The sequence below is a fragment of the Myotis yumanensis genome, unplaced genomic scaffold (assembly GCF_028538775.1).
Source record: "Myotis yumanensis isolate MYYU_CA2020_CCGP unplaced genomic scaffold, mMyoYum1.0.hap1 SCAF_23, whole genome shotgun sequence".
In the NCBI taxonomy this organism is placed as follows: Eukaryota; Metazoa; Chordata; class Mammalia; order Chiroptera; family Vespertilionidae; genus Myotis; species Myotis yumanensis.
The window spans coordinates 334,945-362,032 of record NW_027223774.1 but is presented as its reverse complement, the minus strand read 5'-3'; the positions used below and the strand labels follow the sequence as shown (position 1 = coordinate 362,032).

At 57.7% G+C, this 27,088-nt stretch overlaps 1 protein-coding gene and 1 long non-coding RNA gene across 4 annotated transcripts; both read right to left on the bottom strand.

Moving 5' to 3' along the window:
• Window positions 1–7,420: 7,420 nt before the first annotated feature.
• Window positions 7,421–22,332, bottom strand: ZNF606 (zinc finger protein 606). 2 transcript variants are annotated; one of them, XM_070402221.1, is made up of 4 exons: window positions 22,288–22,332; window positions 12,986–13,112; window positions 12,466–12,561; window positions 7,421–10,678 (listed from the first exon to the last, which is right to left on the bottom strand). In XM_070402221.1, exons 2-4 carry the CDS (start codon window positions 13,017–13,019, stop codon window positions 8,703–8,705), a joined length of 2,106 nt encoding a protein of 701 aa, XP_070258322.1. In that variant the 5' UTR covers window positions 13,020–13,112; window positions 22,288–22,332; the 3' UTR covers window positions 7,421–8,702. The 2 variants fall into 2 exon arrangements, with proteins under 2 accessions (XP_070258322.1, XP_070258321.1); XM_070402220.1 differs by lacking the exons at window positions 12,466–12,561; window positions 12,986–13,112 and having other exon boundaries at window positions 22,288–22,303.
• A 36-nt stretch (window positions 22,333–22,368) lies between these two features.
• On the bottom strand, window positions 22,369–26,270 carry LOC139000005 (uncharacterized). 2 transcript variants are annotated; one of them, XR_011469501.1, is made up of 4 exons: window positions 26,236–26,270; window positions 23,718–23,820; window positions 22,705–22,843; window positions 22,369–22,418 (listed from the first exon to the last, which is right to left on the bottom strand). It is a non-coding gene; the product is annotated as an uncharacterized lncRNA (long non-coding RNA). The 2 variants fall into 2 exon arrangements; XR_011469500.1 differs by lacking the exon at window positions 26,236–26,270 and adding an exon at window positions 25,916–26,203.
• Between the last annotated feature and the right edge of the window lie 818 nt (window positions 26,271–27,088).

The following is a 27,088-nucleotide window of genomic DNA, read 5'->3' as shown; positions in this document are numbered from 1 at the left end:
CCCGCGTTTGCAAGGGGCCCAGCATTCCGTGCTGTGCTCCCTCTACTGCTTTTGCGCGCTCTCCAGTCCTGCTCCTTCAAGATGCTGTCTTCTTTTGGATTTAATAGCTAAAATATAGACACAGGGTTGTTAAGTGACAAATAACGGAGGAATAGAAAGGAAGAAAGAGGGCCGATGGAAAAGGGATAGAAAAATAAAGGTGGGAATAGTGGGATTTTTAGGACATAATGCATGTGATTTGATAAGGACGGTGAAAATTTGAAAGTTTAAATTATTGTCCCATTTTCCGTATTCAAGCATTATTTTTTTTTCCCCATTGAATTTAGTGGGGTAACATTAGTTAGCACAATTATATAGGTGTCAGGCATATGATTCTATAATACGTCATCTATACTATATTGTATTATGTGCTGACCACCGTACGTCAAGTCCCCTCCCATCACCACTGACCCCCCCCTATACCCTCTTCTACTTCCCTCCGGCCCCTTTCCTGACTGGTAACAAACATAACCGTTGTCTGGGTCTGTGAGTTTGTACTCAGTCTTTATATATGTATATATATATATATATATATATATTTTTTTTTTTTAATTAACTTTAGAGAGGAAGGGAGAGGGAGAGAGAGATAGAAATATCAGTGATGAGAGAGAATCATTGATTGGCAGCCTCCTGCACTCCCCCTACTGGGGATAGAGTCCGCAACCCAGGCATGTGCCCTTGACCGGAATCGAACCCGGGACCCTTCAGTCCGCAGGCCGATGCTCTATCCACTGAGCCACACCGGCCAGGGCTAGGAATTTTTTAAAGCAAGTATCTGAGAACGTCAGAGCGTCTACCAAGTCAGGCTTCTGTGAACGTCTGTGGCCCTCTCCTCACAGGAGCTGGCAGGAGAGGCGGGCGGAGCTGACAGGGGTCTTTGAACCTGGGGTAACGGCCTCTGCTTCGGGGCCTGGGTCCCGTTTTCACGTCGGGCTGAGGCCCCCCCCGGTGAAGGCGGGACGTCTGCGTGTCTGTGTTCTCAGCGTGGGAGTCATGTCACCCTAATCAGCATCTGTAAGGAAACGTCCGGTCGGGGAAAAGGGCTGTTTCCTAATCTCTGTGTTCAACCCTCGGAACGTCCTTGGGAAGGAAACCAAGCAGCCACACAGGGTTTTCCGCGGGGACAACGGGACGGGAGCCGGTCGTGTCTGTGGGCGGGGCTGTCGATATCCATCTTCCTTCCCTCCAACTCCATCAATTCCCACTTTGCTTTGCCTTTGAAAACCAACCATCGCGCTGGCCGGTGTGGCTCAGTGGACAGAGCGTCAGCCTGCAGACTGAAAGGGTCCCGGGTTCGATTCCCGGTCAGGGCACAGGACCAACGGGTGTGAGCTCGATCCCCAGTAGGGGGCGTGCAGGAGGCAGCCAATCAATGATTCTCTCTCATCAATGATGTTTCTACATCTCTCTTCCTCTCTGAAATCAAGAAAAAAAATTTTGTTAAAAAATGAGAAAAGAAAACCAAGCCCTCGTGGCCAGCTCAGCTCTCCTGTGACGGCGGACCTGCCCAGACGAGCGGGTCGGTTCCTACCTGAATTAATGAACTCCGCCAGCTCCTTCTCGTTCCCCGAAAGCAGATCCCCAGCCTCGCCTGGGCGCCCGGCCCTGGAGGCCTCCTCTTCGTCTCCTGACAGTGGCATCTGGATGTTTTCATAAAGCGCGGCAAGCTGTGCCCTCTCCTCATCCTGTCCCAGTCGACTGGAGGGTAACACGGGTGAATTCAGGAGCGCAGCGCCCACAACATGTCCTCATGTCTTTTTGGGGGGTTGGGGGGGGGTGTTAATAAATTTGGGCTAGTTTTGTTTGCACCCCCCAAATATTCTTATTGATTTTCACTTTAGATATTATTTTAATTGATTTCAGAGAGGAAGGGAGAGGGAGAGAGAGAGAGAAACATCACAGATGAGAGAGAATCGTGGATCGGCTGCCGCCTGCACGCCCCCCCACTGGGGATGGAGCCCGCCCCCTTGGGCATGTGAGACAATCGCCTTAGGTTCCAAACTCCATCATCGATATAAATAATATCTTGCCCTCGCTGGTTTGGCTCAGTGGATAGAGCGTCGGCCTGTCGACCAAAGGGTCCCGGGTTCTATTCCAGTCCAGGGCACATGCCCAGGCTGCGGGCTCGAGCCCCAGTAGGGGGCGTACAGGAGGCAGCCGATCGATGATTCTCTCTCATCAGTGATGTTTCTATCTCTCCCTCTCCCTTCCTCTCTGAAATCAATAAAAATATATTAAAAATAATAATATCTTTTTGTATTTGTGGTGTGTTTTTTTTTAATCCTCACTGAGGATATTTTTCCATTGATTTTTAGAGAGAGTGGAAGAGAGATGGAGAGAGAGAGAGAGAAACATCCATGTGACAGAAACACATCGATGGGTTGCCCCCCAACCAGGGCCCAGGCCAGGAAGGAGCCTGCAACCGAGGTCCATGCCCTTGACCGGAATCGAACCCGGGACCCTTTGTTCTGCAGCCGACGCTCTATCCACTGAGCCAAACCAGCTCGGGTGACGTAGATAATATCTTAACGCAATATCGTACAAAAGAAAAATAAAGACCAAGGAAACCTTGATGAACAAAACACCAACATGTGAAATAACGACATCACAGGTATTAGAGATTTTCCTTTGGGTCAGTCTGCAGACTGTAGTATGGCTTGTCCCAGCACCATTACTGATCCCGTCCTGAATTTTTATGACATTTTGTCCCTGGCTGGGTAGCTCCGTTGGTTCGAGTGTCGTCCCCCTACACCAAGGTTGAGGGTTCAACCCCAGTCAAGGCACATGCAGGAAACAACCAACAAACGCATAAATAAGTGGAACAACAAATTGATATTCTCTCTCCCTTCCTCTCTCTAAAATCAAGAAATACAAAAATAAATAAAATTTTTATCAAAGGAAGCATCTTGATTTAAGTAACTCAATGAAAAAACTGTTGATATTTTGTTCATCATGGATTTGGGGGACATTAATTAATATATATTTTTTTAAATTATTGCTTTAAAGGCTTAGCCAATTTGGCTCAGTGGATAGAGAGTTGGCCTGCAAACTGAAGGGTCCCGGGTTCGATTCCGGCCAAGGGCATGTGCCTTGGTTGCGGGCACATCCCCCGTCGGGGGTATGTAGGAGGCGGCTGATCGATGTTTCTCTCTCATCGATGTTTCTAACTCTCTATCCCTCTCCCTTCCTCTCAGTAGAAAATCAATAAAATATATATTTAATAAAAAAAAAAAGAATTGTCACCATCACCACCACCACCAAATAATGAGCCAGGTAATGTGTGTCTGACTTAAGGCTGGCAATGCTACTAGCGAGGACTCACTATATCACGTAGGAAACCGCGATCCCGCAGACCAAGGCCACGCTCAAGGCCGCGCACGTGATGGCAACCACTCGAACAAGAGCACGTCGATGCAGACTCGGCACTAAAAGGGAGAGAGAAGATGTTCTCATCTCATTTCACTGTCGCTGTGCCTGTCAGTTATGTAGTAGTTACTCATACTGTCGTCACAAAGGGGAACGGGAGAGACAGTCAGAAATACCATCAAAAAAACAGCATTTTAGTCCGGCCGGCGTGACTCAGTGGTTGAGCGTCGACCTAAGAACCAGGAGGTCACGGTTCGATTCCCGGTCAGGGCACAGGCCCGGGTTGTAGGCTCGATCCCCAATGTGGGGTGTGCGGGAGGCAGCTGATCAATGATTCTCTCATCATTGATGTTTCCCTCTCCTCCCTTCCTCTCTGAAATCAATAGAAATATATATATATATATATATATATATATATATATATATATATATTTTAAATATATTTTATTGGTCTTTTACAGAGAGGAAAGGAGAGGAATAGAGAGTCAGAAACATCGACCAGCTGCCTCCTGCACACTCCCCACTGGGGAAGTGCCCGCAACCAAGGTCCATGCCCTTGACCGGAATCGAACCTGGGACCTTTCAGTCCGCAGGCTGACGCTCTATCCACTGAGCCAAATGGGCCAGGGCAGAAATATATATATTTTTTAAAATAGCGTTTTAAAATACGGAGGCATGTCACATGATCTCACTTATCTGTGGAATCTAATAAACAACATGAATTGACCAATAGGGTAAGACCAGAAGCAGGCAGGCAGGGAACAGACTAACATACCTTGATGTGAGGGTGGGGGGACGAGAAGAGATAAACCAGAGAACGTATATGCTTATATGCACAGCCCACGGGCACAGGCAATAGGGTGAGGAAGCCCTGGGGGTGGGTAGGGGCTGGGAGGGGGGGGGGAAGGGGAGGCATCTGTAATAGCATCAACAATAAAAAACTATTTACAGCCCTAACCGGTGTGGCTCAGTGGGTAGAGCGTTGGCCTGCGGACTGAAGGGTCCTGGGTTCGATTCCAGTTAAGGGCATGTACCTTGGTTGCGGGCACATCCCCAGTGCGGGGTGTGCAGGAGGCAGCTGATTGATGTTTCTCTCTCATCAATGCTTCTGACTCTCTATCCCTCTCCCTTCCTCTCTGTAGAAAAATCAATGAAATATATTTTAAAAAATAAAAAACTATTTATAAAATGAAATAAATTAAATTAATTAAATTAAATAAATTAAATTAAAAATAAAATAAAAAAATTGCCCTAACCGGTTTGGCTCAGTGGATAGAGCGTCGGCCTGCTGACTGAAGGGTCCCGGGTTCGATTCCGGTCAAGGGCCTGTACCTGGGTTGCAGGCACATACCCAGTAGAGGGTGTGCAGGAGGCAGCTGATCGATGTCTCTCTCTCATCGATGTTTCTAACTCTCTATCCCTCTCCCCTTCTCTCTGAAAAATAAATAAATAAATAAATAAAAATTAAAAAAATAAAATAAAAAATTAAATTAAATAAGTAAAATAAAATAAGGAGGCGAGATTGCCCAGCCTGTGTGAACAGATATAGTCTGAATTCCCATGTCCCTGCGGGCTCCCCTCCCACCTGCCCCCCTTGCTCTGTGGGGATGTGCGTCCCTGAGCCACACTGGCCAGGCTGCTTTTCCAGGGCAGCCCGAACCCCAGGAGAGTGGCCTTGCTTTACAGCTCAGGGCTGCCCTGACGGGCCCAGGGGGGCTCGTGCAGGGAGGAAAGGCCACCACAGGGCAGCCGGGGGCCGCGCCACCCACCTGCGTCCCCGGTGCTGGTGGTGGGGGCCACGTCCTGGACCGGCTCAGGTATGTCACCCTTCCTATCACCTGGAAACAAAAGCAGCACACACACACACACACAGAGAAAGAAGCATTGTCTGTACAGACTGAACAAAGGTGCAAGAGGCGAGCCCTGGCCGGCGTGGCTCAGTGGATCGAGCGCCGGCCCAAGGACTGAAGGGTCCCGGGTTCGATTCCAGTCGAGGACACATGCCCAGGTTGCAGGCTCAATGCGGGAGGCAACCAACAGATGTGTCTGACTCACATCGATGTTTCTCTCTGTCTCCCCCCGCTCCCCTCCACTCTCCTGAAAATGGAAAAATAGCCCGGCTGGTTGAGCGTCGACCTATGAACCAGGAGGTCGCGGTTCAATTCTGGGTCAGGGCACACGCCCAGGTTGGGGGCTCGATCCCCGGTAGGGCAAGTGCAGGAGGCGGCCGGTCCACGATTCTCTCTCATCATGGATGCTTCTCTCTCTCTCTCTCCCTCTCTCCCTTCTTCTCTGAAATCAATAAAAATATATATATTTTTAAAAGGCCTGTCATTTTTCCAACTAGGTCTGAACTCACCTGCATCGGGCACGCACACACACAATGGCCATTCCATTAAAAACAAAACTAGGAAGGCGAAGGAACGCCGAGGCTGGCCCATCCCTCCGGCACCGCCGTCCCTTATCCTGCGGGTGAACGGAGCCTCTGGCTGGAGCCCAGCGTCTGCCCTGACGCCCGGCTCCCTGCCCAGCATCTGGTTCTGCCTCGGGGCCACCAGTGTGAGGTCAGCCCAGGTCACCACGGAGTCCCTCCACGGAACCGTGCCAGCCAATGGGAGGCTGAGAGGGGAGGGGTCGGGGGACAGGACAGACCACGGGGGAGGCAGAGCGAGGCCCTGCCCCTGCCTCCTGGGATTCCTCTTCCATCTGGTTTTGGTCCCAGGCCTGGCCCCTCCTCTGTCTCCCCAACTTTCCCCAGGTTCTCCCTCCTGGGCCCACCCCACACCCCGCCCTTTGCTGCCTCCTTAGCTGCGTGTTCACAAGGCAGACCTGGGCCCATCGGAAATCAATAGAAATACATTTTAAAAATAAAATACAATTGCCCTGGCCGGTTGGGCTCAGTGGATAGGTCGTCGGCCTGCGGACTGAAAGGTCCCAGGTTCGATTCCGGTCAGGGGCATGTACCTTGGTTGCGGGCACATCCCCAGTAGGGAGTGTGCAGGAGGCAGCTGATCGATGTTTCTCTCTCATCGATGTTTCGAACTCTCTATCCCTCTCCCTTCCGCTCTGTAAAAAATCAACAATATATATATATTTTTAAAAAGACCGAGAAAATGAATTTCAGTTGTTTAAGCCATCCAGTCTATAATATTAAAAGATAAATAAAATAAAATGAAATGAAAAACACTAGAGCAATGGAACAGCTGGTGGTTTCGTTGCTGCTTCGGCTGTGGGCGGCGGTAAACAGTGCGACACCACCCGACCCCTCCCCGGTCCGACTGTGGAGTCTCGCCACCCCTGCCCCTGCCTCTCGTGGCAAATCCATTCAGCTGCTTGCATTCCCTCCTGCAGCCCTCGCTGGGCGGCCGGGATGCCGTCAGCCCTGACCGGTGGGGACCAGGTGGCGCGTGCCTGTGGCAGCTGGTGACCGGGCTCAGCGGGGAGCACCCTCTGCCTCCAGGAGTTTCTCACGCTGGGGAGTCAGAACCCAGATGGACCTTCTGCCCAGGGATTTCTAACCAAGACCCTGGAAGCCTCTCCAGGAAGGACTGCTGGCCCCTACTGGCCGCCCGACAGGCAATCTCTAGGGAGATGGGGAAACACTTGCCAGCTGGAGAGAAGGCAGCCAATTCGCCCTATTCCGCTCGCCCCGACCCCCTGGGAGCACTCAGGCTTCCTCGCTCTACGGGCCTGTGAGCTCCCTTCCCATCCGAACCCTCTCGGCCCTGAGGCAATCTTTCCACCTGGAGAGGATGAGGAGTATAAACCTGAGTTCGAGGGAGACGGCGAGGAAGGCTGCGCCCACGGGCAGCGCTGGGTCTTGCCCTCGCGGTGAGGACATGGAGACCCGTGGGCGAGCATCCCTCCGACAAGCACCTCCAGTGAGTCTCCCGGCTCCTGGTCCGCGCTCAGCCTCAGGGCTGTGGGTGGTGAGTTCACGAAATCCCGGCTCCAGGAAATGCCGTGAGCCTGACTGTCCAATCCCGACTTCCTACTCCGGAGGGAGCTAAGCCCTCAGGTTACCAGAAATCCTTCAGGACAGAGAGCCAGGTAACTTCAGTTCTCATTACTTAGGGATTTCTTGATTTTTATTAACAAATATCTACCATAGAAACACTGAACAATAACAAAAACACCAGGGCGATCACTGGAGAGAGTCAGCGCAACTGTGGTTACACACAGGGGCTCTGAAGCCAAACCATCTCGGTGCCACTCTGAACTAGCCGTGTCCTGAGGTCGGTTTCTCAACATCTCTGCCTCAGTTTCTCCATCTGTAAAACTGGGATGATAACAGCACCCGCCTCACGGAACTAAGGGGACTGAACACAGTAATAATTGGAAAGCAGCCAAAACAAAGCTTAGCACGTGGTTAGTGCTGTAGGTGTTTAGAAAACTTTAAGATTTTTTAAATGAACTGGGTTAATTTATCCATGGGTCTTTCCAGTCCTTATCCGTACACACTTTTAGATGTTATAGAAGACATGGGTACACAACTCTGTGTCCCTGTTATTCCTTCAGGGTATGTGCTCTGAGGCAGTGTCTATAATTATAACTTGTAGTGATTGCCTGAAACAAATTACAAACATCCAACAACGAGTAAACCATGGACATGGACACACTGTGATATTAAATGTCACTTTTTGTCCCAGCAACATCAGCCTCATACTTCTGGAAAATAACTTTTCCACCATTAGTAATCTCATTTACTAATTTTTCTAAGGTTAATCTCGACTAACAGTACATATCCCATTCAATACTGTTTTTTTTTCTTAACCTCAAACTTAGTATTCCACCGCCTATTCCTTAAAGGACACCCAGACCCTCCCCCTAATAACAGCAAAGTCTGTATTTCCACAATTATGCACAGAACGTTATCATGAAGCTTCCCACCCAATGCTCCAGCTCGATGCAAAACCGCCCATTTCCAGCTGAAACACTTCCTGGCACAAGGTTTTTCTCCTCCATCAATGCACTCTGGTCCACAAATCCTTGAGATCTCTTAGTAAAGGTGTCTCATCCCCTACGTTCACGTTCCTCAAGCAAGACCCTGGTGGACCGTGAGGGGAGGGGCTTTCCTTCTCCACTGTAATTATCTGACGTTAAATAAGGGCTACATAACCGCTACGCTTTCCTCTATTGTTTTCATTCATACGTTTCTTCTAGATGTTTCTATTGAGTAGTAAGGGGAAGAGCCTCCCTGAACTCTCACTAGTAAACAACCCCTCCTGATTATACTTATGGTGTTTTTTTTCAAAGGATCACATGTACAAGGAAAGGAAGTCTCTCATCAGTTGAGTTCAGACTTTCTCTGCGCTGTGGCTCCTCTGGTGCTGCAGCAGGGCCGAGTGGCCACTGTAGGACTTTCCACAGTCGTTGCATATAAAGCGTTTCTCCCCGCTGTGCATTCTCTGATGAATAATGAGAGAAGAATTCTTACAGAAAGCCTTCTCACAATGGTTGCATTTGTAGGGTTTTTCACCAGTATGGTTTCTCAGATGCACAATGAGGGAAGAACTCTCGTTAAACGCTTTCCCACATTCGTTACACCTATATGGTTTCTCTCCAGTGTGAGTTCTCCGGTGCGCAATCAGGTGAGAGCTGCAGTTAAAGGACCTTTCGCACTGATTACACTTATAGGGCTTCTCACCCGTGTGAATTCTCCGGTGAGCAACAAGGTGACAGCTCTGGCTGAAGGACTTCCCACATTTATTGCACTCGTAGGGCTTTTCTCCAGTGTGAGTCCTTTGATGTCTAACAAGGTGCGCCATTTGGCTACAGGATTTTCCACATTTATTACATTCATAGGGCTTAATTCCAGAATGAATTATCTCATGCTTAGTGAGGGCCGAGCGCTCTCTGAATGCTTTGCCGCATTCCTGACAGTTATAGGGTTTCTCCCCCGTGTGAGTTCTCTGGTGGGCGATGAGGTGGGAACTCCAGCTGAAGGACTTTCCACACTCAGTGCATTTATATGGCTTTGCTCCGGAGTGAGTTCTTTCATGTTTACTGAGAGCTGAGTAATCCCTAAAGGCTTTTTCACATTCATCACATTTGAAGGGCTTCTCTCCAGTATGCATCCGCATGTGGGCAATCAGATGGGAGCTCCAGCTGAAAGACTTCCCACACTCCGTGCATTCGAACGGCTTTTCTCCGGTGTGAGTCCTCTGATGGCCAATCAGATGGGAGTTCCAGTTGAAAGACTTCCCACACTCATTACATACGTAAGGTTTCTCTCCCGTGTGAATCCTCGTGTGCACAATCAGATGGGAGTTCCAGCTGAAGGCCTTCCCACATTTATTACATTCATAGGGTTTTATTCCAGTGTGAGTCCGTTCATGCTTGGTGAGGGCTGAACGATTCCTGAAAACTTTCCCACACTTATCACATTCGTAGGGCTTCTCTCCAGTATGAGTTTTCTTGTGTTGGATAAGGTAAGAGCTCCAGATGAAAGACGTCCCACATTCATTGTATTCGTAGGGTTTCTCTGCAGTGTAAGTGCTTGCATGTTGAGTGAGGAAGGAGTCATACCCAAAGACTTTCTCCCACTCATTGTACTTATATGCTTTCTCTACAGTGCCCATATTTTGACGCTCCATAAAGGACGAGAAGTAAAAGATATTCTCATATTCTTTATAGCCATACTGGTTTTCTCCGATAAGAGGTCTTGGATGTTCAATAAATGATGGGCTCTGGTTAAAGATCTGATGGCATTCCTTATACTCATAGAGTTTTCCTCCTGCGGGCGTTCCCTTATGATCACCAAAATGTAGCACGTGATTGAAAGATTTAACAGCATCAGAACATCTGAAAAGATTATCTCCAGTCTGCATCCTTGCAGGGTGAATAGGTGGCATGGACGGGTAGAAGGCTGTGTCGTAACCATTATTTTCACAGGTAATCTTATCTGCATACATGATGGCTGACTTACACCTCCAACTTTCAACATGTGCATCAGGCTTATAGAAATGTTCTATTTGAGAAACTCTCTGAGAGGGAATAAAGTTTAAGCTCTGGCCACACCCCGCTCCAAGGTCACAGAATTCAGAGCCTCCTTGAGACAGCACTTGCTTCTGCATGAAGACCATCTGCCTCATCGCTGTACTCTGGTTCACACGGTACATCTGTAACTGGTCGTCGCATCCCAAAATTTCTAACCTGGAGAACCAAGGATCGTCCCACAGGAATCGTTCCAACTTCATGCTATGGGACTGGTCTCCCTCAAAAATACAGCGTGTTGGGATCAACGCTTTACTTTCAGGATTTCTCACCATTTCTGAAGTAAACAGAAAAAAGTCGTGGGAAAGAACGTTTAAGAATCGAGTGGAAAAGGTGGGGTTTTTGCCATATTATGGAGAAGGCAAGTGTGAACTTTTCACATAGACTCACAACTCAGAGGAGCATCGTAACAGGGAAAAGGAAAGTGGTGAAGAGTGAACGAAGCAGCTCACCACAACATGAAGTGTGCTGAGTGCTGATAAAATCTATGGAGCATTTTCCCATGAGAAGGAAGGAAGGACAGATAAGGGTGAGCGGGGGATGGGGTAACGACCCTGCATGAGCTGCTCAAACTGCACATCCCCAAGAAGGCCTGCGTCACGACCGGCCCTTGGCCACCTCCTAGGAAGTGAGGTCTCGGAATGTCCTCACTCAGGAGTGTTTTACATGGAGCGAGGGCGCCAACTTCCCTCCCTGGTTTGTACACACAACACTGCTCATGATGAACACCTTTCCTTCCAGGGTCTGGAGCTCCCGTGGTCCCAGCCAGTCCTGTGGGCCTGTGTGACCAACCCCCAGGAAATACCCTGGGCTCCCAGGCCAGCTTCCCCCCGTGTATGACGCTTCACGCCGGCCACCGTTTGTTGCTGGAAGAATTAAGTGTGTCCTCTGTAATTCCACTGGGAAAGGACTATCAAAAGCCTGTACTTGAGTCCCAGCCGGTTTGGCTCAGTGGATAGAGCGTCGGTTGTGGGCTCGATCCCCAGTAGGGGGTGTGCCGGAGGCAGCCGATCAATGATTCTCTCTCATCATTGATGTTTCTATCTCTCTTTCCCTCTCCCTTCCTCTCTGGAATCAACAAAAAATACATTTACAAAAATAAAAAAGCTTGTACTTAAAAAGCAAAAGGGGGAAAAAACAACAGCTGGTACTTGGTTTCCTCCTCCAGACTCGGCTCCAGAGCCTCCTGGTGGCTCTTTCACTGGAATAAAGCAGTGCCCTGAGTGCGATGGCTTCTCAGTGGAAGACACGGCGACACAGAAGCGAAGTTTTCACAGACTGCCCAAGTTTGGTATTAATTCAAATAGATTATTACAAATTGAGATGTTAATAATAACTGAAAAATTCACAGGAAAGCCCAGCCAGTGTGGCTCAGTGGTTGAGTGCCAGCCTATGAACCAGGAGGTCACAGCTCGATTCCTGGCCAAGGGCACACGCCCGGGTTGCAGGCTCCATCGCCAGTGTGGGGTGTGCAGGAGGCAGCCGGTCCGTGACTCTCTCTCATCTTTGGTGTTTCTCTCTCTCTCTCTCTCTCTCTCTTCCTCTCTCTGAAGTCAATTAAAAAACAACAAGACATATTTTTAAAAATCATAGTAAAAAAACACTGGTTGCCTGTGCATGTGCCTCTGTGTGTGCTCATGTGTGTGTGTCTGTGTCTGGGGGTGAGAATAAAGTGCGGAAGGAGGAGTATAGATGAGATTCCTTTCAGCTTACAATTCATACAGCTTAGAGTGCTTTCAACCTTGTGAATGTATTACCTACCGTAAAAACCTGTTTTCTTGTTTGGTTTTTTAAAGCCGGGCCTGAGGCTACAGGCTACAGGTTTGGCAATAGGCAAACTAAGAACGAAGAAGCAGGTGGGAGAACGGGAAGTCGCCGGAGCGAAAGGCACAGAGAGAACGTGAGGCGTGCGGGTGGGAACTGCAGCTACGAAGAGGCAGCTGGAAGAGGTGGGCACGTCTGCTCTGACTCAGCAGCAGCAGGGCCCGCGCGCCGGTGAGGGAACTGAGGGTCTGAGGCCCCGGCTCCTCAGACAAAGTCCCCCTCCCACCCGGCTGCTCTCACCTGGACACGGGCTCCGGGGACGTGGCTGCTCCACCCGCCAGGGCTCCGCGCCCTCCTCCAGCAGGGAGATGACCTCGGGCTTGGTGACCTGAGCCCCTGCGGGGAGGAGAGCAGGGACCGTCACCTGGGGAGCCCCCCTGCCCCTTCCTCCCCGACTCTCCCGCTTCGAGCTGGATAAGCACCAGGAATTTCACCCTTTAACCTCGGCTCATGATCATCTCAGCCCACCTTTATTTTTTAAATGTTCTTATTGATTTTAAAGGGAGAGTGACAGAGATAGAAACATCGATCGGCTGCCTCCTGCGCGCCCCCTACTGGGGATCGAGCCCGCAGCCGGGCATGTGCCCTGACGGGGAATCAAACCCTGACCTCCTGGTTCAAGGGTCGGTGCTCAACCACTGAGCCACACCGGCCGGGCACCATCTCGGCCTGAGGCCTGCGAGCCTGTGAGCACCAAGCCTGGAGCACAGAAGGTCTGGGAATGGAAACTGCTCCAGGACGCGGGCAGCACCCGCCTTACCCACAGACAGCAGGTGCCCGAAGGTCTCCAGCATCACGTCCCGGTACAGCGTCCTCTGCGCAGGGCCCAGCCGCCCCCACTCCTCCGGGGAGAAGTCCACGGCCACGTCCCGGAAGGTCAGCGGCTCCTGAAAGAGCACAGGCCCCTCAGCCGGCCCCTCGGGGCTGACAGCCGGGAGGAGGGGGGTGGAGACCCCCTGGCGTCGTCGCCTGGACGCGGGGTTCGCTCCCTGGGCCACAAGGACCACAGCCAACGAGCTTGTCTCCCCATGACCCTGCCCGGCCCTCGGGGCGTGGACAGTGTGGCCGGATGGACGCCCTGGCAGCGCCTTCTCTGCAGATGCAGGCACTCGGGAGGCGGACAGGGCGGAGGCAGGCCGGGGAGCTGGGAGCTGGGAGCAGGGAGCTGGGAGCTGGGAGCTGGGAGCTGGGAGCTGGGAGCTGGGAGCTGGGAGCTGGGAGCTGGGCGGGTCCGACACGCACACCCGTCCGCCGCCACAGACCCGCTTTCCTGAGGACCAGGCTGGGGGGAGGGGGGGGGGGGGCAGGACTCAGCCACGGGAACCAGTCACGCTGCTGTCAAGCAGCTGAGTCCTAACAAGCCACCCTGAGGGTCTTAGGAAAAGCAGATCCAGAAACACTAGAACCCACACAGGAAGGAGGAACTGTGATCCCAGGGTGACTTCTGCAGTGAAAGCCCCGAGTCTGGTCCTTAAAGGAGCCGTCAGCGGGAGCCTCGGGGGCGCAGGGGAAGCTGTGAGCCCTCTGTGCACCGTGACCCTCCCTCGGCCGGGAGCCTGGCTCTCTGGCCCCCCCAGCCCCCCCCAGGCACAGTCCTCCCTTCCACCCCACGGCCGCCTCCTGTCCCTGCGTCCGACCTGCTTCCCCTCCCCTCCCAGGACGACGGGGTGCGAAGCACAGGCCGGTCCTGCTCCTGCGATTCCGCCTCCGAAAGCGTGTTAAGGTGCCAACGCCACCTCCATGGCTGCACCCCCACCCCCACCTCCATGGCTGCACCCCCCACCCCACCCCCACGGCTGCACCCCCACCCCACCTCCATGGCTGCACCCCCACCCCCACCTCCATGGCTGCACCCCCACCCCCACCTCCACGGCTGCACCCCCACCCCACCTCCACGGCTGCACCCCCACCCCACCTCCATGGCTGCACCCCCACCCCACCTCCACGGCTGCACCCCCACCCCCCGCTGAACCCCCACCCCACCTCCATGGCTGCACCCCCACCCCACCTCCACGGCTGCACCCCCACCCCACCTCCATGGCTGCACCCCCACCCCACCTCCACGGCTGCACCCCCACCCCCCGCTGAACCCCCACCCCACCTCCATGGCTGCACCCCCACCCCACCTCCACGGCTGCACCCCCACCCCACCTCCACGGCTGCACCCCCACCCCACCCCCCTCGAGGCCGACGTCTGGGTCTGCTCCTCCGGGCCGCCCGGCCTGTTTCCCGGATGGCTGTGCTACACGCTGGGCCACTCACCTCTTTACCGAAAGGTGCCGTCGGGGAGCCATGCGACAGGCAGGGCCTGCTCGCTCCCCCGGCCGCACCCTCCAGACCCCAGGGGACCCCGCACCCCTGAAAAGAAACGAGAACCACACCCAGTAGGCACAACAGGAGTGGCATCTCCAGCATCTGCAGCCCGAGGAGGGAGTGGGCCCTGCACTGACCACGGCCTGGGAACCTGACCGCAGAGGGGCCAACACCCCCCACCCCTCGCTCACCTACCTGCTCCTGAGGGGGGACAGCCAGGCACCCTGAGCCCACGGACACCCTGCCCCGCCCCCCCCCCCCCCCCCGCCCCCCAGGAGGAGCACCCAGCGCCGCTAGGAAGCACTCTTGCCAAAATACAAAACCAGAACCTGCTCCGGCTCCAGCCCAGCCACCAGTGCAGGGCGGACACAGGGACGGGACTCAGCAACCACATCTCCAGGGCCAAGCCAGGGGAGTCACATGACCAGTGGCCTGGGTGCTTCCGCAGAGGAAGCCCACGCAAGGCGGGGCCTGGGATGGGCCTGGAGGCGAGGCAGCAACGGTGAGCAGGCGCTTTCAGGACACGGGACGACTGAGCATGGACGGGTACTGGCTGGTGGGAGGACAGGTGATGACTGAGCATGGACGGGTACTGGGTGGTGGGAGGACATGGGGATGACTGAGCATGGACGGGTACTGGGTGGTGGGAGGACATGGGGATGACTGAGCATGGACGGGTACTGGGTGGTGGGAGGACATGGGGATGACTGAGCATGGATGGGTACTGGGTGGTGGGAGGACACAGGGATGACTGAGCATGGACGGTACTGGGTGGTGGGAGGACACGGGACGACTGAGCATGGACGGGTACTGGGTGGTGGGAGGACACAGGACAACTGAGCATGGAGGGTACTGGATGGTGGGAGGACACGGGATGACTGAGCATGGACGGGTACTGGGTGGTGGGAGGACACAGGACGACTGAGCATGGATGGGTACTGGGTGGTGGGAGGACATGGGGATGACTGAGCATGGATGGGTACTGGGTGGTGGGAGGACACGGGACAACTGAGCATGGACGGGTACTGGGTGGTGGGAGGACACAGGACGACTGAGCATGGACGGGTACTGGGTGGTGGGAGGACATAGGACAACTGAGCATGGAGGATACTGGATGGTGGGAGGACACGGGATGACTGAGCATGAACGGGTACTGGGTGGTGGGAGGACACGGGACGACTGAGCATGGATGGGTACTGGGTGGTGGGAGGACATGGTGATGACTGAGCATGGATGGGTACTGGGTGGTGGGAGGACACGGGATGACTGAGCATGGACGGGTACTGGGTGGTGGGAGGACACAGGATGACTGAGCATGGACAGGTACTGGGTGGTGGGAGGACACGGGATGACTGAGCATGGACGGGTACTGGGTGGTGGGAGGACACGGGACGACTGAGCATGGACGGGTACTGGGTGGTGGGAGTACACAGGATGACTGAGCATGGAGGGTGCTGGGTGGTGGGAGGACACAGGATGACTGAGCATGGACGGGTGCTGGGTGGTGGGAGGAGTCGCTGTCACTTTGCTGGGTGCTGTGGCTGCTGTGTAGAGGAGGCCTCTCTCTGTAAGTGCACGGAGGTGACTATACGGTGGACAGCGTCTGAGATGTGCTGCAGACACTCCGGTTTTTAGAAAAGGTTGTGCCCAGCCCTGACCGGTGTGGCTCAGTGGGTAGAGCGTCGGCCTGCGGACTCAAGGGTCCCGGGTTCGATTCCGGTCAAGGGCATGTACCTTGGTTGCGGGCACATCCCCAGTGGGGAGTGTGCAGGAGGCAGCTGGTCGATGTTTCTCTCTCATCGATGTTTCTAACTCTCTCTCCCTCTCCCTTCCTCTCTGTAAAAAATCAATAAAATATATTAAAACAAAAGAAAAAAAAAGGCTGTGCCCAGCCTGGCGGGGGCTCGGCTGCTGGCGCAGGTCCCTGACGCACCGAGACGGCAGGTCTGGTCCCCGTCAGGCGCACACAGAGCACACCAGTTCGTGGGACAGACCATCCAGGGCAGCGATGCTTCTCTCTCAAAAAAAGAAAAGGCAGTGCTGAGACGGGGGAGTGGCCAGGTGGGCCGTGTTCCCACAGGGTCCTCAGGAGGCGGGCAGGGGGGTCGGAGCAGGAGTGACACGGAAGCGGGGATTCGGGGGTCTGGGAGCTGGGAAAGGGGCTCAGGAGGGAGGCACCTGCAGCCCAAGACGGCTGGGCCCCGACATGGCTGGGCCCCGAGAGGGCTGAGCCCCGAGACGGATGAACCCCGACACGGCTGGGCCCCGACACGGCTAGGCCCCGGGACGGCTGAGCCCCGAGATGGCTGGGCCCCGACACGGCTGGGCCCCGACACGGCTGGGCCCCGACACGGCTGGGCCCCGGGACGGCTGAGCCCCGAGATGGCTGGGCCCCGACACGGCTGAGCCCCGAGATGGCTGGGCCCCGACACGGCTGGGCCCCGAGAGGGCTGAGCCCCGACACGGCTGGGCCCCGACACGGCTGGGCCCCAAGATGGCTGGGCCCCGACACGGCTGGGCCCCGACACGGCTGGGCCCCGGGACGGCTGGGCCCCGGCAGGAGAGCAGGTGCAGAGCCTCTGAGCCGCCTCCTGAGGGAACGTACAGCGGCCACAGGAGACCAACACTGGCGTCAGCTCCCGGTGCGTCCAAAGACCTCGTACAAAAAGGTTTTGTGTTTAAAAAAAGGCGAAAGAAACATCCCAGCCAGTGACGGGAAGAGGCCAGAGGCCGTGGTGGTCCCCGCGCTCCTGGGAGACGGGGAGCAGAGGGGGGCCGCCCGGGACACAGTGCACAGCAGGGCGGAGGCAGGGCAGGCCCCCGGGAGGCGCTGGGCTCGGGCTCGGAGGAGGCAGGGAGGCAGGCGTGAGCAGGGCACACAGGTGCGTTCGGACAGCGCAGCCGGCTGCCTCCCCGCCCAGCCACCCACCTGCGGGCAGGGCCCCAGCAGCCCCGGCACAGCCTGGAGTGGGGGCGGCACCGGAGGCGCGGAGTCCTCTCTGTCCCGGGGTAGAGGGGGAGGGGAGGGCACGGTGGCCCGACAGCCGCTGTGTCCAGGGAGGTGGGCACGGAACCGGCCTGGTCACCCGGCCCCACCCCCCGGGCCTGGGGAGCTTGGCCTGAGACTTGTGGGGAGACAGGGACAGGGATGGGAGGGGCCCCTCAGGAGCCAGACCTGCCTCTGAACCTGTGAACGCGACCCTGCGAGGAGCCCGGAGGCGGGACAGAACCTGCCCCTGAGGCCAGAGCCCAGGCAGCGCCACCCACTGGCCCTGAGACCCGAGCCTCAGAGAGAGGTTTCCGTGGAGCAGGACGGGGTGAGGGACAGGCTGTCCAGGAGGGAGGGACGCTCAGAACACAGAGGAGAAGGCAGCACAGCTCGGAGGCCCCGAGGGCAGGAGCCAGGGCTGGCGAGAAGGAGGGCCCGGCGCCCCCACCCCCACCCCCAGCGAGGACAGGACGGAGACACGCGGTTCGCTCTGGACGCACCCAGCTAAGGGAAGACCCCACGGAGGGAATGTACTGCCAAGGGCAGAAGGGAATTTATAAAATACAGGCCTTCTTTTAACAACAACAACAAAAGCCACCAGGCAGATCCGTTGCACACCAACCACTGGAAACGGCGGAGCTGCAGTCGGGACCACGACCAGGATGCGCGAGAAATGCCCCCGTTGGCTGAGTCACAGCCCGGAGACCGAGGGTCAGGGAGCAGCACGGACGCCAGCGAGGGCAGGGCCGGCTCCCACCCACCAGCCATCACGGGGGCAAACCAAGCACAGCTCGCCGCGCTGGGGGGGGGCCGTCCGCAAGGACCAACCACGGCCCAGTGCCACGGTTCTCAACCTGTGGGGTGCGACCCCTTTGGGGGTCGAACGGCCCTTTCACAGGAGTCGCCTAAGACCATCCTGCGTATCAGATATTTACATGACGATTCATCACAGCAGCGACATGACAGTGATGAAGTAGCAACAAAAACAATGTTATGGTTGGGTCACAACGTGAGGAACTGTATCTAAAGGGCCAGAGGGTTGAGAACCACGGCCCAGGGGCTGCAGATGCAGGGACGCGCCCTGGCTCTTCCGAGACCACGGAATCCCAGGGAACACACGCCCCAACGTTCAGAAAACCCCTCGACTGCCACAGGGTGAACCCACAGGTCGAGCACACAGCCTGGGGCGGCCGCAAGCCTGGTGGGGGCTGAGGGAGGAGTCCTCGCCTGCGATGGGGCGAAGCGTGTGAGCCTGACCTCACCCTGCACAGGCGCGGGCTCGTGCTGACTGTGTGCAGAGCTGCAGGAAAGCTGTGTGTAGCCCTGGCCGGTGCGGCTCAGTGGGTAGAGCGTCGGCCTGCGGACTGAAGGGTCCCGGGTTCAATTCCCGGTCAGGGCACAGGCCCGGGTTGCAGGCTCGGTCCCCAGTGCGGGGCATGCAGGAGGCAGCCGATCCATGAATCTCATCATTGATGTTTATCTCTCTCTCTTCCTCTCTGAAATCAATAATAATGTGGGTTTTTTTAAAATAAATCTTATCACCTGCATATGAGAATGAACATGCACACCATGCACTGCTCTGAGGGCTGGCAGGGACGATCGGGGAACTGCATAACGACAGGAACGCGAGTGTGGTCGGTATTAACAACGGGGAACTCGGAGTGAGAAGGAGCATGTTTTACTTTTCATTTTCTAGTAATTACGGGATTTGTCAAAATATCTTTAAGGCACGTGCAGAATCGAAGGTGGTGTCCAACTGGAAGGGCCATGGTCGGGGGCGGGGGAGACAGACCCCAACTGAGTGTGTCCGTGTCAGGGTCTACAGCTCATGGAGGCCTCAGGGATGCAAACCCCGCTGGACACACGGAGGCGGAGTGGGGACCAGGGGGGCCCCCCACCCGGGGGAGCAGAGGACCCGCAGGTCCCGCTACCCGACTGTGGGGACAGAGCAGGGCCCTGCCGACCCATCTGGTCCACGGGCGACCCCTCCAGTCACCTGCTAGGACCGGCCGACGGGCCACCCACAGTCCTGCAAGCACTCCCGCTCACGTGCTCCGCACACACGTGCTCCCCTAGGCGTTCCAGCCGCACAGCTGAACCAGGGGGCTGGGGGCCGCGCCCATGGGGTCTCGGGGACGGCTCCTGCACTGCCTGAGCCCTGACCGCACCCCTTCCTGGGACCTGGGGCCTCAGACGGCCTCTTTGGAATCCCCAGAATTTCATTATTTATTAATATTTTAGTGCAAGCTCTTTGCAGAGAATGAAAATGTAGCCGGACTGTGTTCTGGGACAACGGAGGACGGTGCAGTGTCGGACTTTGGTTTCACGGGCGTGTGGGCCACGCAGACACGCGGGCGGCTGGCACAGGGCTGGCGGCCTCACTGTCCCTGGTGCTCAGACTAATGGGGTCTGGGCGCCCGCCGGCTGGAACTCCTCGGCCCAGCAGGCTCGGGGGACAGACTGTTCGCATCCGAGGGACGAGGGAGGCCGCCCTGGCGGTGCCACAGGTGAAGGCTGTTCTCAGGCACGTTTGACGTGGAGGGAACAGAGGGTCCGGGCTCCGTGCTCCCGAGACCCTGAGGGTTGGGGGGGCGGGGGGGGCGTCTGAGACGCTCCTGACCTGGAGGAGGGTTACCGAGTCTCCGTTCACTCTCTCGCCATCAGCCTCCCGGTTCCCAGGAGCCCTCACCTGCAGGGACTGCAGTCAGCCCGGGGCCTGAGGGCTCCTCAGAGCCTTAACCACGCACTCCCGTCCGAGACGGATCCGCCGCCTCCCACCCGGCCCGGCCTCACCGCCGACCGTCAGGATCGGAAACGACCTGCACAGCAGCGAACCCTGGGCACCGAGTCCTGAGGCCGGACACGCACGCGGGCTCCAAGGGCCACGGGCCTCCGCCACCCAGGACAGCGGCGCGGGCGCCAGTCGCCGTGGAGGCTGGGAGGTCCGTGAACTGATTCCAATCTGGGGGGAGGCGGAGGCGGAGGCATTGCTCCTGCTCGTGCATCAGTTATCGCACGTTTGCTGGGCTCGTCTTTTTAGTTCAGAAACGGAAGACCTGAATACAGCGGTGAAACGGGCTCCCTCCCCGCTCCTCTCAGGGCCTCAGCAGCGTAAACGTGCCTTTGCTGTTTTAGGGACAGGGAGGGACCTAGGAAACCGAAACAGGAAGCTAAAAGCGGCTGCTTGTGTCATCAAGAGAAAACGCTGACGCGTGAGGACATGACGCCCAGAGGCACACGCCCGCCTCCCTGTGGGCGAGTCCGTGTCCGGGACAGGCCCGGGCTCAGGAGCTCAGTGGCTGCGGGGCTGAGGGCTGGGGGGGGGGGTGGGGGCTGGGGGGGCTGAGGGCTGGGGGGGGGGGTGGGGGCTGGGGGGGCTGAGGGCTGGGGGGGGGGGTGGGGGCTGGGGGGGCTGAGGGCTGAGGGCTGGGGGGGCTGAGGGCTGGGGGAGGTGAGGGCTGGGAGGGGTGAGGGCTGGGGGGGCTGAGGGCTGGGGGGGCTGAGGGCTGGGGGAGGTGAGGGCTGGGGGAGGTGAGGGCTGGGAGGGGTGAGGGCTGGGGGGGCTGAGGGCTGAGGGCTGGGGGGGCTGAGGGCTGGGGGGGGCTGAGGGCTGGGGGGGGTGAAAACGCTCCAGAATTCGCTGCCAGTGACGGTCACACCCTGCGAATCCACTAGGACCTGCGCATTCTAAGGGGTCAGACTTCACGGTATAGGAATATTTTAATGAAGCTGTTAGCACAAACTTTTTTTACCTTTTCTTTTATTTTAAATATATTTTATTGATTTCAGAGAGGAAGGGAGAGGGAGGGACAGAAACATCAGTGATGAGAGAGAATCACTGATCGGCTGCCTCCTGCAGGACCCCCACTGGGATCGAGCCCACAACCCGGGCAGGTGCCCTGACCAGGAATCGAAGGTGACCCCCTGGTTCATGGGTCGACGCCCAACCAGAGCCCCTGCCATGGGGAGGGGAGGGGAGGGGCGGGGAGGGCGCCTGTGGGCACCGCGGGCACTTTAGCCGCAGCCCCTGTCCCACCCCCTGGTCACAGATCCCGCTCCCGGGCCCCAGGCTGAGGCCCCAGTGCCGGCTGCTCCCAGGCCCCCTCCCGGCCCAGCACCGGGAGGGGCCGGGCCAAAGCCTCCTGGGGTCAGGCCCCGCCCCCACCGCTGTGGTCACCCGAGGCCGGCCCTGCACCAGGCACACCCACCCCATGGCCCTCTGGCTCAGCCAAGTCCCGTCTCCCAGGCGCATAACCCCCAGCAAAGCCCGGCTGCTCTGTGCCCCGGCCGCTCTGTGCCCCGCCTGCTCTGTGCCCGGCTGTGCAGACACCACCCCACAAGGCATCCAGGAGCCTCAGGCCTCAGCGTCCGTCCCAAACCCCAGGCACAGCCCCGTGCAGGCCCTTCGGATGGTGAGGTCTGGGGGAGAGTGAAGCGCCCGGGAGCTCCTCAGACAGTGCTCAGCGTGTTCTCCCTCCACCAGCAGACACCAGCCCGCACCCACACTGAACACGTGGGGGGGGCTGTCAGCCAGGGGCTTGCCCCTCATCCACCAACCCCCCCCACCCCCGCCCCAGCACAGCGGGCTCAGGGGGAGCGGGCTGGGGCTGGAGACAGCGAGGCTCCGGGTGGTGGACGCTGAGCCTCCCGAGCAGCTGTCGGACACGGAACCATACGGAACCACACGGAGGGAGGGGTGGCCGGGGACAACCTGGACGCCGGGGAGCAGTGCCCATCGGGGGAGCAGGCGCCCATCTCACCTGCACCGGGGCTGGTGGGGGCCCGGCCTCAGGGGCCTCCTCTTCCTCCTCCTCCTCCTCCTCCTCCTCCTCCTCCTCCTCCTCCTCCTCCTCCTCCTCCGCTCGCCAGGCTGGGTCCCGAGGACACGGAGCTGGGGGAAAGAGAAGGTTGGAGCAGCTCTCCCTCCGCCGCCCCGCCCGCCCCAGCCCGGCCCGAGTGGGTGCTCCGGGCCCGGCCACCCGCTGGCAGGGGAGACCCCCCCCCCATTCTCCTGATGGAGGCCCGGAGAGGAGTGAGCCCGGTGCAGGCTCCCGCCCGCCCTGCTCCAAGCCCGTCTGCAGCGTCTGCTCAGCCTGGAGGCACCCCCCGACCCGTCCAGCCTCCCCCCCCCCCCCCCCCCCCCCCCCCCGCCAAGAGCTGGCCCAGGCCCCGCACACCTGGCTCCTCGGGGCGGGTGCCCGGCCTCGGCAGGTCAGAGGTCACAGCGTAGCAGCCGGATTGGCCACTGGCTGTGGGCTCCCCCCAGGCCCCGGGGGTGAGCAGCTGCCGCCCCCCAGGGCGGGTCGGCGAGGACACCTGCGAGGAGACCAGGGAGAAGGGGGAGCCTGACCCACCGAGCGACCCACCCGGTGACCAGGCCCCACGGGCACAGCCAGGCCGAGCCCGGAGCCCGGAGCCCGGAGCCTGAGGGCGGCGAGCACAGCAGCAGGCAGCGCTGTCACCGCCAGGAGCGCCCGGGACACGGCCACCGGCAGCTGGCAACGCGCCCGCAGCGGCCGAGGCCCGTCTGACCGAATGCCCCACGTTCCCCGAATTTTAAAAAACACAAGTAACAGCCCTGACCGGTGTGGCTCAGTGGATAGAGCGTCGGCCTGCGGACTGGGGGGTCCCGGGTTCGATTCCAGCCAAGGGCATGGACCTGGGTTGCGGGCACATCCCCAGTGGGGGGCGGGCAGGAGGCAGCTGATTGATGCTTCTCTCTCATCGATCTCATCGATGTTTCTGACTCTCTATCCCTCTCCCTTCCTCTCTGTAAAAAATCAATAAAATATATTTAAAACAAAACAAAAAACCACAAGTAACAGAAAGACACCCCCCGTGCGTTGGGGGCGGCCGCCTGAGCCCGCGCTGAGGTTTACATCTCACACTGAACCCGCTGGTCCCGTGGCCGTGAACCTCCGGCGGCGGCGCACGGGGTGAGAAGCAGCAATAAATTCACCCGCAGGAGCCGGAGGGCCGCCCCCGGGGAACCCCCGGGACCAGGGACCGGGCACCGGGCCGAGGACCCGGCCCGGGAGACACCACACAACCACACCGTCTGCAGAGACACCAGGCCCCCCACCAACAGCCCAGGATAACCCTCCCCCGGCGCTCCGCCTAATCCTGCCCCAGAACAGGACTCCCTGAGCCCCAGACACCCCCAGCCCCCCGGCATCGGGCGGAGACTCACCCCAGGAGGCCCGGGGGCCGGGGGCAGCCATCCCAGGGCGGACAGACGGACGGACCAGGCGGGTGCCCGGAGTCAGTGCAAACAGAGGCGAGGGCGGCGCCACCTGCGACACAGAGAGAAACAGAGGCGGTGCCTTTACCCGGGGGCCGGGGCCGGGGGCACAGAGAGCTCGGCCCCAGGGAGACCTGCTGGGGGGCTGCCTCACGGGGGCCGGGGGTGGGAATGTTCTGGAAAGAAGGGCGGTGACTGCCCAGCCAGCGAGGGTCCGGACTGAGCATCCACCTCTGAACCAGGAGGTCAGGGTTCGATTCCCGGTCGGGACACAGGCACCTGCCCACGCCTGGCCCCCCACCCCCGACTCTGTGGGGTGAGCAGGAGGCAGCCCGTCTGTGATTCTCTCTCACCACTGACGGTACTTTTCTTAATCTTTATTGTTGTTGTTGTTTTTAAATATATTTTATTGATTTTTTGCAAAGAGGAAGGGAGAGGGATAGAGAGTCAGAAACATCGATGAGAGAGAAACACCGATCAGCTGCCTCCTGCACACTCCCCACTGGGGATGAGCCCGCAACCCAGGCACATGCCCTTGACCGGAATCGAACCCGGGACCCGCAGGCCGAGGCTCCATCCACTGAGCCACACCGGTCAGGGCTTAATCTCTATTGTTGAAAGGACGACATGTGTCCCCTTTCCCCCTATGGCCTCCCCTTCCCCCCAGGCCCCAGCCGCCCCAGGCCCTCAGCACCCTGCGGTCTGTGTCCATGGGTGATGCGCACACATCACTGATGTTTCTCTCTCCCTCTCCCTTCCTTTCTGAAGTCAACTTAAATATAAACGTAAAATCTATACATTTAGCCCTGGCTGGTGCGGCTCAGTGGATAGAGCCTCACGGGCCTGCAGACCGAAGGGGCCCGGGTTCGATTCCGGTCGAGGGCAGGGACCTGGGCTGCAGGCTTCTCCCCGACCCGGACCCTGGTCAGGGCTCATGCCCGGAGGCACCGGGCGATGTGTTCTGTCTCCCTCTCTCTCTAAAAATCGACAGAAAAATACCCTCCCGCGGCCAGTGTCGCTCAGTGGATAGCGCGTGGGCCTGCGGACTGAATGGTCCCGGGTTCGATTCCTACCAAGGGCACCTGCTCCATCCCCAGTGCGGGGCGCGGGAGGCAGCCGATCAGTGATTCTCTCTCATCATCAATGTGTATCTCTCCCTCCCCCTCCCTTCCTCTCTGAAATCAAAAACATTTTTAAAAATAAAATACAGATTTTTTTTTTAAAAGAAAAATATCCTGCCCTAACCGGTGTGGCTCAGTGGATAGAGCGTCAGCCCGAGGACTGAAGGGTCTTGGGTTCGATTCCGGTCAGGGGCATGTACCTGGGTTGCGGGCACATCTCCAGTAGGGGGCGTGCAGGAGGCAGCTGATCGATGTTTCTAACTCTCTCTCCCTCTCCCTTCCTCTCCGTAAAAAATCAATAAAATATATTTTTTAAAAAAGAAAGAAAAGAAAAATATCCCCCAGGGAGGATTAATAAAGTATATAATGCATAAAATGTACGTAATGTACATAATTAATTAAATGCATATACTTATACATATACATATATAACACATATATACTTTAAAAAATATATATATAAAATATAAAGAGCAGTGACAACTGCACAGCCTTCCGAATGCACAACCAACCCAGCCAATTGTGCACTAAAACCGCTCATGTGATCACTGCTAAGGTGAGAAAAAAAAAAATTATGTAAATTTTTTCTAAAAAATAAAAAATAAAAAAAGTCCTCGGCCACCGACCCAAGCCCGACCCCGCCCCCCGCCCCCCGCCCCCCACCCCCGTGAGGGGCCCCCCGCGCCCGGCTCCCGGGCCTTTGTTTTTATTTTTCGTTTTAATCCTCACCCGCGGCCACGTTTCTATTGATTTCAGAGAGAAACACCCACCGATCGCCCCCCGCGCCCCGAGGCCCAGCGCCCCCGGAAGCGGGGCTGGCGGGCTCGGGTCCGAGAATAAAAGATCAAAGCCCCGGAGCCGCCTGCGCCCCGCGGATTGCGCCCCGACACGGCCGCCAGCCCCGCCCCCGGCCCCCGAGCGCACGGGCCGGACCGAACCGAACCGAACCGCCCGCGGGAGGAACCGGGGCGCACCCCACCCCCGGCCCGGCCCCCCCGCCCCGACCCCGCCCGCGAGCGCCCTCACCTGGTCCGCAGCCGCCCCCCGCCCCCCCCGAGGCGCCTGGGGGACCCTCGGCTTTTGTTCGGCGCCGGGTCGGCCCGCGCGGCCTGGGGGACAAAGGCGGACGCGCGGGGCCGGGGCCGGGGCCGGGGTCGGGGCGTCCAGCAACGAGCGGGGCGCAGGGTCCGCGCGCGGGCTACGGGGACCGGAAGCGCAACCGCCCCGAGGAGGGAGGAGGCGGGACCCCCTCCTGGCGCCCCGCGGCCCCGAAGGCGGCGCCGCCTCTCCCGCCGGCGTTCCCGACCCCCTGGGCGCCCCCCACGGCGTCCCCGCGACCGCCTCACCTCGGCCGCGGACAATGGCGACCGCTCCCCCGGCGTCGACCGGGGCGCGCCGCGCGGGCTGCTGGGAGTTGTAGTTCCCGGTGGCGCACTTCCGGTTTGGGCGCTGGCGCCGGGCGGGCAGGTGGTGGGCGCTTCTCCGCCTGGAGTCCGCCAGCCCCGCGGCTGATCCGGTGCGAGGCGGGCGGTGCTGCCCGGACCCTGAGCGCCCTCCCCACCCTGGTCGGGGGCGGCGTCCGTGTGTCTGTCTGGCCCGTGATGACCTCAGTTTGCCCGTCTGTGAAATGGGAGCTCAGGGTAGCCACACTGAGCAATGGGAACTTGAAGTCGGAGCTACTGGGGGGATCCCTTATTTGAATAGCTGCCAGTGTGGACGAAAAAGGGGGGGGCCCTTGGAACCTCACAGGTGATCTGACCCTAAATTCCTTTTTTTAAAAAAGTTATTGACTTTTTTATTTTTATTTTTTTATTTTTACAGAGAAGAAGGGAGAGGGCTAGAGAGTCAGAAACATCGATGAGAGAGAAACATTGATCGGCTGCCTCCTGCTCACCCCCCACTGGAGATGTGCCCGCAACCCAGGTACATGCCCTTGACCGGATCGAACCTGGGACCCTACAGTCCGCAGGCCGACGCTCTATCCACTGAGCCACACCGGCTAGGGCTCTCTCTCATCATTGATGTTTCTATCTCTCTCTTCCTCTCCCTTCCTCTCTGAAATCAATAAAAAATATATTTTTAAAAAAATTCTTGATGGGTTTGGAATGCTCCTCGTCAACACATGATGGTGAAGAGGCTCATACCTGCCCCCCCCCCCCCAACGCTGCCTCCAGGAACCTGATTTCAAAGCTTTCGCTC